Genomic DNA, 12,249 nt, shown 5'->3' on the forward strand with positions numbered 1-12,249 from the left:
TTTCCTGTAGGTTTGGGAAATCATTTGAACGTGGGCAAAGGGTGTGACATCAATCAAGTAGCTTTTAAATTCAAAGTAATGTCTGCGCTGTCACCAGAAGAGCCACAGATGTACACCGCGCTCTCTCTCAGATAACTATATTTACAAGATAATGATGCTGCCTATTTATGCATTTCATCATGTGTTTGCGTCTTCATGCTGAATACCTGGATGCATTTGACAGACACGAGCAAATGAATTAAAAGGGGTTTTTTTTACTCAGTCTTCCAACTTTTCCCCCCCTTTTTTCCTTTACAACTGTTGTTAACACACGGTGGAGTAATTTTCTCACTGTACTGTAACTGGCTAAGGATTTTAAAGTTGTAGTTCTTGTTTCACCAACAGCTCTCTTCTTAATTGACTCCACCATGGAGTAAATGAGAAGAAAATGAAAAGATAAATTACACTAATGGAAGGAAATGAAGTGTGAAAATAGACATTCCTCCCAGTATTTTTCTAGGATGCAGAGCAATAGTAAATTGAAATGCAACAAGGCTTTGGCTTCTACATAAGACAGATTCTATCACGATTACGGAAGAAGATGTAATTTTAATGCCAGGCATTTGTAAAACAAGACACGTATTCATTTATTATTTGTTCTTGGGCCAAAGAAAAGCTGGAAAAAAAACTGTAAATAAAAAAATAGCAGATTTTGTTTTTCAAATAACATTCAGCTGGCAACAGTTTATTACCAATTAAAACACTTTTAAAGTTCCGATTTGGTTAAGAACGACCTGCTACCACCTGCAACTTAAATACTTTACAGTAGGTTTTAATGCAAATAGTGGTGACGTGTAACTCTGTTTTTGTTCTACTCCAGCTTAAAGGTCAGGCCTTACGAGCTTCATGGCACCATTAAGACACAGTTTGTTTAAAGGCTGTCTGAAGGACGATGTTCAATGAACCGGAACTCAGAGAGGCTAGAATAAATGAAAGGGAAAAGTTATGGTTCCGCTCAATGAAGTCAAAGGTCACATGAAGGATAAGAGCGTGTCTCATCTCCATATGCTGTTATCCCCATGACTCAAAAGCCAGACAGACAGTACAAGGAAAATGTGATGCTATGAAATAGGAATGTCACTTCTGTTTTTAGACATAATTACTGCCTGAGAAATAAATCGTGACTTTTTTCACCCCCCTTTTTTCTTGCCGGTTTTATCCAGTAATCAATTTAATTTTCCTCATTTCCTTCCTTCTACCTTTTGTTTGTTTATTTATTTCCCCTTCCGTGCACCTGTCACACCCACAAGGAAAATTAAAAGATCAATTCATTAAGTTGACTAATGGAATCATTTATCAGTTTCACCCCATTATTTCCTCTGGTCTCTCCTAGTCGTTTTATGCAAACAAGTGTAGAATCTGCACATACTCGGGGAAATGGAGTCAAAGTCAGCAACAGGAAATTTTTGCCTTAGCTTTACAATGAATTCATGAGTGCAAACCTCCACAGAGAATCCTAGAAGGAGTTACGTAGAGAGACCTGAAGCCCTTGTATCTGAGCCCAGCGGAAGTGGCTTATTGATTTGCTTGTCTAGTGGCTCTCTGTAATAATAAGGAAATAAAGCCCCTGGATATTACGAGATTGATGTCAATCAGAAGCCTGCCTCAAGTGTGGCTTGTCCCATCTTATTAGTGCTCTCTCCATGCACTGAGTGTTCACTGATGACTCCATTTGTATGCAACTGAAGAGATGAGGCTGTCTGTTGCCATCTTGAGGAGCATTCCCCAATGATTGCTCACTCTGTCATCTTAGTCAGTGTAGACTGAGAGATTGTCATGGATCCATGGACAAAGCATGATCGTGTGCCTCCCAATGTAAATGATGCACATAATCAGGATTGCTGGAAAATCTTTATTATAATTGGCCCTGCAGGCCATAGGATTGTAAATATATTCTTGGTTTTCTACATTCTAATGTTAGACTTCTCTAAGGATTTCACTAGATAAAAACCAAATCACAGCCTAGTTGAAATTTATAACATTTTGCACCATTTAACATTTGTTATGGTATCAGGGTTGTCTCGGTTTGTTAAGGTTATTTTATATCACTAAGTCTAATATTCCTGTTTCTCAGTTTTGACAGCAGAGCTGGTACTTTTTGATGTAACGGGGCAAGAGAGCATAGCAGATTTCTTTAGGGGCAAATGAATATATTCCGCACTCTTTAAATGGTTTCCTTCCTCTCAGATAAGTGGTCTCATAAACGTGTACTGAATGTGCTCACAAAGGAAACATGTCACTAACTAAATTTCCCCCGGGACAATAAATGGTATTTTATTGTACTTGTTCTAATGCACTGAATAATATCACAGTAACGTCATTCTGTCACTGCAATTACCACCTTTAATTTATGAATTAGCTCTAATTAACCAGCTGCAGTGTAGTGTGATGTGATTCATTTATACACGTAACCTCTTTAGCGTGCAGCATGGTTGCTACTTTTAGCTGTTGCACGTCAATAAATGATGTTTACCTGGGGTGCAGAGAAGCAACAGCTTCCACGAATGATAACAGCTGCTATGGCTTTGTGATTTAAAACTAATCTTGTCACAAGTCTTGTGACTTGAAAGAACTTGCCTGTCACTGTTTGCAACAGTATGACACAAACCTACCAAAGCACATAAAGGTCACATTTTTTTTTAAAGTACACTGTGTACGGCAGTATATTAGAGTACATAGACACATGGTTAGACAATAATGTTTAACTGGTGGGCAGTGTTGGGAGATATTATAACTATATACTTCACAGTCATGTGAAATAGAAACTAAGTAAACCCTTAGTGGTTCCATAGGAATTAAGAGGGTAAGCAGTAGCCAGGTGCTGCTCATCAAATGCACTTGATGAACTGATCATCAAAAAGTTCGAGCGCCTCTATAACAGCAGATGTTTTGGCATTTTTATGTAGCATTAAGTCACAATAACATTCACTTCATGGTGCTTTATATTGCTTTATATTGTAAGGTAAAGAACCGACATTAATACAGAGAAAACTGTATCATATATATAATCAGAACACACATCGTGATCAAGCACTTGGTGACAGCGGGAAGAGTGAAGAAGAAAGATTCATGCATCACGGGAAGCCCTCAGCAGCCTAGACCTATTGTAGCATGACTAAGATGACGCAACAATAACCTGATGCTGCTCTAACTATAAGGCTTATCAAAAAGTAAAGTTTTAAACTGGGATGTACACTCCATCTCCCCAGCAGTAGAAATCCAAGCACATTACCAGGAGAAAGCCTCTTTTTTCTAAAAAGAACATGGCAACGCAGCTTAAGTTTACAATGTTGTATCAGGACAAACCACAAGACTTCTGGTACAATTTCTTTTGGGCAGACAAGACCAAATGCACAGCACCACATTTGATCATGATGATTGGAGACGATAATTTGGGCCTTTTTTGGAGCCTTGCAGTCACTGAATTGACCATGAACTTCTCTGTATACAAAAGTATTCTAGAGTTAAATGTGAAGCCATCTGTCCGACAGCTAAAGCTCGGTCAAAATTATGTCATGCAACAGGACACTGTTGAATGCCAGCAAATCTAAAGCAGATTGGCTGAGAATTAAGAGACATGATGCAATGGCCCAGTCAAACCTCAACCCATAACCCTTGAAATGTTGAGGTGGGACATTACGAGAGCTGTGCATAAAAGAATTCCTGTAAACCTAAAGGAACTGAAGCAACGCTGCAGAATGGACCAAAATCCTTCTGCAATGATTTGAGAGACTGATAAAGGTCACATCACTTCCCGTTATTGCTTCTAGAAGTGGTTCAACCCATATGGAAAAGATATATATAAATCTTATAAAGTTTGTATCTGTCTTGTGTGAAACTTGTATGAAAAGCATACAAAAGTGAAAACAGATATAAGATCCCTTGAAAAATTATATAATGAAACTTGTATGTTTTGGATACTTCCTAAAAGAATATATGAAAGTAATGAGAAAGTGGCCACTTTAATGAGTAAATCATATAAGTTTTTACTATTTCTTTTCCATATGGGAAGCTACTAAATCACAAGGCATACTTAGTTTTTCCCAACTACATAGTCTTACTTTCTTTTTTTCACAACTTCAGCAACAAGGTGTGTCTGTATTATGAGGAATGCCGCCTGAGAAAAACGCCAGTTATTTTTCATAATGTAACATTACCATGAATAGCATCACAATTTAAACATTTGCATGACATTTTGAAAGCTTTGCTTCTGGTCTTGCTTTTTTTTTTTTTTTTGCATTATTTGAGAACGTGTATGAGAGAGGACTAAAATTACAGTTCAGGCTACTTAAGCAGAATATTATTTTCGTTTAGACTACTGTTGAAAAATTCCTGGCAAATGAACCCCACAAATGGTGAAGTAAAAACAAACAAACAAAAAACCCCAAAATGATGATGAGCCTGGCCATGCTCTCAACCTGACCACTTAGGACTTGAACAAGATGGTTCTTCCAAGAAAACCAGTGCTCATTAAAAGTGATGATCCTTGACATCACGACGGCTGAACCAGTTTGAAATAAAGGAATTTAAATTTAAAAAGGGAACTTCAAGCCAATTTTTTGGCTTGAATTATAGCATTAGACAATTAATTATATGCAGTCAGTATTTTAGTGATGTACCTGGATGAAGCATAACTAATTTTAACATGTTTTTTTTTTCAGGTTGAAACTAATAAATAAATTACTTTCCTGATTAGATTTCTTCAAAATTATTTTATTGATTAACTGTCCAATTTGTTGAGATAATAAAAATACATGTTAAAATGCATAAATACTAATAGAAATGGTACTTAAAATTCAGTTTCTCCCTGTTGCTCCAAACCTCAGCTGTAAACAGCCAATTAAAGTTTGGAGATTAGAACAATATGGTAGCAGTGCCTCTCTGTAATCACCACAGTGAGGTCTTCAACCTGTACACATTGATCCTCTATTGATCTGTGTATGAGAAACTCTGGTTCAACCCAGCCTTCCATCCTCACTCTCCACATTCACTCAATATTCTGACTGGAGGGCAGAAAATAGATGGTCGAAATCTGTGCTACAAAGACAGAGACAGAGGGAGAGGAAGATAAGACAGTAGGAGGCAGGGCTTAACAGCCACAAGGAGCAATTACAGTAATTACGATAAAAATAAATAAATGAATAAATAAAAACTCTCAATTTATTATGCAATATGTGTGTATGTGTGTCTTTGAGATTGTTGAAGGCCAGTCTTATATACTTCAATCATTTATGAAGACCCCCCCCTTTAGTCTCTTTATTCTCTCTGCTAGAATGACATGTCAAATATGCTTAGTTTGCCTTTATAGCACCATTCTTGCTCCCCTTGTTGTGACAGAATAAGGCTACAAGGAAATGTTTCTCCTCCATCTTAGAACATCAAAAGGTCTTTGAATTGCTTCTGTCACCACAAAAGATGAATGTGGTGTTGTCGTGTTTGTCAGTAAAATGTAAAACCATGTGTCAATTCTGTCCGCCTAGGAGAGGCTTTGTAATAAAGCTGTTTACTCTTCCTCTTGAATAGCCCAATCAAAGTTTTATCAATGTGCCCGGTGGTGGTAAAAAGTACTCTGCGTCAGCAAAATGTTACAGAACCTTACAACTTCTTTCCAAGTTTATGAGCAAAGCAGAGCGTCTCCTTCGGCACAGCAATTTTTCAGATTTATTCAGATACTATTTCTTTTTTAAAAACCCAAATGTATGTTTCCTGTTGTGGAATCCTTAGGAAATCAATAACTTCAAATTTGACTTTGCAGGGTGAATGTTTACCAACTGGCAGGCTGATTTGAGCCTGAAATATATGCTATATTTCATAGGCAAGAAAGTGACGGGTTCTTATAATCAACACATTGAAAAGTGTCGGTCGATTGAAGAATATGCAAGCTTTATAATTGAATCAGATGTGAGGAAAGAGGATGAAACAGAGTTCTGTAAGAGTTCACGCTGAGGATCATGGTATAAATTCATGTACGATTAAAGAAACAGGCTTATCTAGAATTTCAAGGCACAAACAGTGCGTGTGCTGTGTATCTATGTACTCAACATTTTTTGTGCAAATGACCTCTAAGGGAATCACAAAGGCCTAGAGACCAGTGGATGATCACCTATCACCCTCTGGTCCCTATAGTTAAATATTCTCCCGACAATATAAAACACAGATGCAGCTTCCAGGTTGGAAAAATGAAGCCATCACAGAAGTAGCTTCAACATGCACTGTAACTGAAAGTGACCAGATGGCAAGAGCTGTGGTTGCACAAAGGCTCCCAATAGAAGAAGACTTGAGCTCTGTAAACACTTTCCTGCTAAGTTTATGGGCTCGGTCATTCACTTTTGGTCATATATTTAAAAAAAATAAGTCCATTTTGTAAATCGTTGTTATACCATCTTCCAGAAACGAAGAATTATCTATATGACACCACATGCTCATGCTCAACCACAAGCTTGTTAATCACAAGTTGTTAGTCAATGAGCATGCGGTTTAATGCTGTAGCAGTGCACATAAACTGAAGTAAAGCTGGTAAACTTTTTTATGTTTGTGAAAAAGGCAGTGTCTTCCATGCATACCAATAGTGACTTTCAACCTGCTAGCAATCAAAGCAGTTTCAAGGTGCATCACTGTATAGTTCTTTATAACCAGTTTCACACTAATGATTGCCATCTATCAGCCTCTCACAGAATACATATTCTTCCTAGCGACTCATGACTACCTAGAGTCACTGACCAGTCTTTTGACCTGTGTGAAGGAGGCTTTAGCAATTGATTTCACAGCAAATATGAGCTACCTCCAGCAGCCACTCACAACTAGTTGGGGAATACACTTTTTTTTCTCAATTCCGGTGGTTGCCAGATGGTTGCTGACAAGCCTTTAGGCTTCTCTGACTGAAGCCCTAAATATATAACGGAGTCTTCCATTGGTTTTGATTTCAAACTTAGATTCTGTCATGCTCTTGGAGTGCTGTAATAGAAGCACTCACATAGGGATATCTCATTGATTTGCTGCCACGGTGTCAACAACATCCTTTCATCTTTAAGTGTGAAAAGTGTGCCGGCAGCTATTTTGCCTCATTAAGGCAAACTGTCACCCCAAATGCAAGCTAATTAAAGTGCCAAAGCTGACAGCACTGTTTCTTGTTGACATATGTGTATAAAAGAAGATAATATGAACTTGCAAACCTTAACAAACCCTACATATTATTGAAATAGTACCAGGCTGATGTGTCAAATACTGAAAGTTAGATATATTTTTTAAAATGTTAGAAGTGCCAGTATCAGAATGGCAAAATGACTGCTTAGTTTGGGATGATTTAGATCAGGGGTGTCAAACTCAAATACACAGTGGGCCAAAATTCGAAAACTGGAACAAAGTCGCGGGCTAACGCTAATATTTATTGAAAAAAAAAAAATCTTCCTCTAGATATAAGAATGAATCTTTTCTTATGGACTCAAACAAGTTTTGCTGAAAAACTGAATATGGAACAAGCAAAGCTTAATACTAAACAATATATATATTAACTGTATAATACCAGTAGGCCAGCTCTAATAGTAATTTGGTATGGCTTCGCGGGCCAGAGTTTGACACCTATGATTTAGATGGTTAATGATAACTGATTTTACCCATGATTGACTAATAGAGAGCTTGTTTTCATTTGGTGGTGTTTTTACTTTTTTTTCTTGTTAAAAGCTAGACTACATCCTCTCAGTCTCACGCCAAGCTTTCATTGAATGCAGAGTGTAATTATGGAATCTGTTTTTGATACTACCTTATTAATTGTGTTCATGGTCTTAAAAATACCCCAATATGTTAAGTACTAAAAGTTTTTTACATTAACATAGAAGATGGATACACTCCATGTGTTTAAATACTCCCTCTGTACAGTAATATTCATACTATATATTATATTTATGTTAACCTATTAGACTGACTTGCTAGTGAATAAATTTATAAAGGACTTTATTATGGTCATAGTTTCTCCAGCCTCACTGCACGCAGATGCACGCACACACACATATACACACACATGCATAATGAACTGATTAAAAATAGCAAAACTCAAAAAAGAAAGTGTGGAAGAATTATACAAGAGGAGAGCCTCTCACCTCATTAGGCATAATTTTGCAAGATTATAGGCTGGCAGAGTTGATGATTCTATAATGAAACTGTCAAAAAGACATACTACTCTCGTATACTGCATGTTGCTTCTATAGATCACTGGACTGTAATATTTTGCTTAATATAACTATATTACTTTTTTTTCTCCTTTTTTCTTTTAATTTTCAGTTGCAAAAGATAGTAACAGCATCAGTAAGAGGACACTGGACCTAGATAGGGACCTCTTCACACACTCATCAACGCAGGACACAGAAAGTGAAGTCCATTCCATCACTACCGTCTCACCAATGAACATCCCCAACCACCAGCCAGTCTTCAAGGGCCTGCTGCTTCATGAGCATTTACTTACAAGGGACTTCCGGGGGGACCAGCATTTTTTTCGGAAGGATGGCTATGTGGCTGCATATCCCACCATGCCAGGCTCTGTGTCTGCTCCAAATGCAGCAGACCTTGTCACTCAACTTGTGCCCCATGAGGATGCTCCAGCTTTTTCAGATGTTGCCTCTACTGCTACTGTGGCTGCCACATCACCGCTGACTACATTTTCCCCCACAACACCAGCACTGCCCATGTCTATGCCTCAAAAGAAATCAAAGGAGAGGACCAGGGGGACAGACAAGGTCAATCCAACAACACACTCACTTACCACCCAGGTGACACCAAATAACAGAGGTTCAGGTGGTGAAAACAGCGGAGTACCTCCCTCATCTTCACTAGGAAGTCAGCCTCAGAGTTTGGGTGCTTCTCCGGAAGAGGCCACCTCGGGGAAGATGGAAAAGGGGGAAGCTAGTGAAATGGCACTAAAAAACAAAACCAGCCCTGGTCATCAGCTCCACAAGCTCACTCCGGCTTCTTCAGAGAAAGACACCACAACAATGTCCACGACTGTTACCACAACTACCACCATCACCACCATGCAAACATCAGGTAGGCAGAGTAATATTCTTTTTCTTTTTCTCTGACTTTCAAGGATGTACTGTACTGAGCTGGACATTTACCCTTAAATATAACACATGTATCCCAGAGGAAAAGAAAATTAAGCATCAAATCCTCAGCATTACTCCTGTTCATTTTGCATTCTGCACACAGCTATTCATCTTTCCGTCAGGGATAACGGAGTTGCTCATATGTCAAAAACAATCTGATTTTTCCTGATGTGTCCTGCCCGCCCTTCCCACTGGCCACAGAGGGCTGAAGGCCCAGATGAGTAGTGTCAGAGAGGATCTCTGCAGAGATAGTTAGAGGGTTACAGGGCCAGGGAGACACAGGTGGGCTGTCAGAAAGATCAGTGATCCGGGAAAAAGGGAATCACTTGTCATTTTACTTTCTTCCACAGAGCCGTGTAGTCTGAATTTCACTGACCCTGAGGGTAACATTGAAATCCTGCAGCAACTTGACTCGGGAGTGGAGTGTAACTACTTGATTACTGTCTACCTGGGATATGGCATCGAAGTTCAGGTCAGTGCTAAAAGCTCACAATAATTATAATGTTAGTAATTTGATGAACGTTTGATGAAGTGGCTGTTTGGTAAGTTTCAAAACTCCATTAAGTAGCCACCTGAGAACAGGCTAAAACCAGCTCTAGCCAAAGCACTGCAAGAACTTTGGGATAAAATTTGAGGTCTGAAAAGGTGGAATCTAATGATATTGTCAGGTTGTGTGGAGCGTAAAGGTTAGGGCCCAACTGCAGGAAGCTGAAGGTTGAAAAACCACAAAAAGTGATGGAAAAAAGACAAGACAAGACAGTGCGTGAGGAATAGACAAGGGAAAAATAACAAATGCTATGAAAAATGCTAACTCTGCAGTCTGCTAAAGGGAAGACAGGACTATTTATAACAGAGGGCTGATTGGGGAATGACAGATAGGAGAGTGGTGAAGGCAATCAGGACAATCAGGTAGAGACAGATAGGAAGTAAAACTAAGAAAATAAACTTTCAAAGTAAAGCAGGAAATAGCCAAAGGAGACTAATATAATGAATGCTAACACTTAACAAGATGCCAACCTAAGAGAAAGATACTGAATGTGGACATAAGGAGACTCACACTACACATGAAGAAAGAGACAATGGAAATAAACTACAATGAAGAATAATTCAATTTCATTTCAATTCTATTTGTACGCCAAATCACAACAACAGTCGCCTCAAAATGCTTTATATTGTAAGGTAGACCCTACAATGATGCATGCAGAGAAAAAACCAACAATCATATGACCCCCTATCAGCAAGTACTTTGGCGACAGTGAGAAGGAAAAACTCCCTTTCAACAGGAAGAAACCTCTGGCAGAATAAGGCTTAGGGAGGGATAAGAGAAGGAAGACAAAAAATGTAATAATAATTAAGATGTGAACCAAAACACTGGATTACCAAAGCTGAACTTCATTACAAGGTCAAAAATAAAGTAATATCAGAAACTGTAGACTGAAAATCACAAGAACCAAGGTTCAGAATGGGATACCAATAGAATCATGTAAAAAGGAAATCCCAGTTTTTAACATATACACACAGAGATCAAAATGTCATAAATCTTAAAAAAAAAAAAAACAAACCAAAACACACTAAACTTTTTTAAATAGTGAAAACAGCTGTCAGTGTATGGAGACAGTGAACCAAAATACTAACTCTGCAGTCTGACAAAACAATTAGCCTAAAAAGGCTATAAAGCTCATGGGAGCTGGGAGGAAATGCATAATTGTTTGTGGGTTTGTCAGAGCGACCCAAAAAACATGTTCCATTGTTAATCTAAAAATACTGATTATCGCCATTTCAACCTGAACTGTGCTTTCTGATGCTTTATAAAATGCTTATTAAACCAGTAAAGAGCAGTGACATATTTTGGTTTAGTTTAAGCAGTAACAGTAATTTCTGGTCTTGTGTGGGTTGATAGAGATAGAAATGCAATGAATTACTGGGTTGAGTGGGTGGATGGGAACACAAGTGATGGGGTCTGTCTCAGGTTGAATGTTTGCCTGGTAAGTCTTTTCACAAAAGGTTATAAAAATTAACTGTCAGTGTATGCGCTCCCTGGCATTTGCAATTCTTCAAACGCCTCATTTACCATTGGAGACTTTATAAAATGTGTGAGCTTTGTCTTGCTGCCTCTGGGGGGCGAAGATAAGTCTTGACAGAGTATATGTTTGAGAGTGTGCCTTTTTTTTCTGAAAGCTTCCTCTGGGTAACTTAAGTAAATCTTGAAGCACTTATAAGCACATGCACACTCACCCGCACATGTGCATGCATACCCACGTAGGCATTTGATGTATCAGCTTTTTGCTTTCACAGCTTCTCCAGTGCTTTTGGCAGAAGATTTCTTGAACTGAAGGGCTATAAAGCGAAAATATATAGACATTTTATATTCACACATCAGTTGGGCTTGATAAAGAAATAAGATGAAGCCATGCATTTCAAACCACCATGCAAGCAGACGGGGGCCACTTTTCCCCTCCCTCCTGCAGACAAGCTGATAGTGATCTGATGGCAAACTTACAGACAATTGCTTGGCACGACTGAAGAGATTGAGGAAACAAGGCCCCTGTTCCTTGGGAATGCATGAAGTGACTGAAGGTGGAGAGATAGAGATTGAAATCAAGCATGTGTCATGCCATGCCTTTTCATCAGCACTGTGTGAAGCTCTTCTTCAGGGAGCCTATCCAAGATTTGGAAGGTTTTAAAAGGAAAAAAAGATTATCACAGAGTAGCAATGTGGCGTAGCAATGTCCTCATACAACCATATGCAAGGAGAACAACCTTAAACCATAAAATATAACCTTAAATTGGAACTATTTTGTTTTTTCACTTGTGAGTAATTTGTGCAAGCAAGCAGAAAAATTTGAATGTATTTATTCCTACTTAATAGTAATTTAAAATTAAATATGAATATTTAACATTAATATTAATTTGTTACATTCTTTTGCACTACTCCATAACATGTGACCAGTAACCAGATTACACTTTTCACTATTAAATTCAGCTAATACATTACACAAAGGTTCTTCAATTATCTGCATGTTGGAAGGATAGAGGAGAAAAACATCAAACAAACATGCTTTTTGTCTACCTGTGCTCTTACACTACAGTCATCTAATTTCAGCTCATCTGTGGA

The 12,249-nt window shown here is 38.3% G+C and overlaps 1 protein-coding gene across 1 annotated transcript in view; it reads left to right on the top strand.

Annotated features, from left to right (window-relative positions):
* LOC146623885 (seizure protein 6 homolog) overlaps positions 1 to 12,249 on the top strand; it is a 104,514-nt gene that overhangs the window by 52,640 nt on the left and 39,625 nt on the right. Inside the window, exons 2-3 of the mRNA XM_085363407.1 lie at positions 8,317 to 9,075; positions 9,485 to 9,606. Coding sequence (XP_085219533.1) covers positions 8,317 to 9,075; positions 9,485 to 9,606 — 881 coding nt within the window. The remainder of the gene's footprint in view (positions 1 to 8,316; positions 9,076 to 9,484; positions 9,607 to 12,249) is intronic.

Source organism: Diplotaxodon limnothrissa, linkage group LG10 (genome assembly GCF_057381915.1).
Source record: "Diplotaxodon limnothrissa isolate DT_005_m linkage group LG10, D_limnothrissa_male_GT1.1, whole genome shotgun sequence".
In the NCBI taxonomy this organism is placed as follows: domain Eukaryota; kingdom Metazoa; phylum Chordata; class Actinopteri; order Cichliformes; family Cichlidae; genus Diplotaxodon; species Diplotaxodon limnothrissa.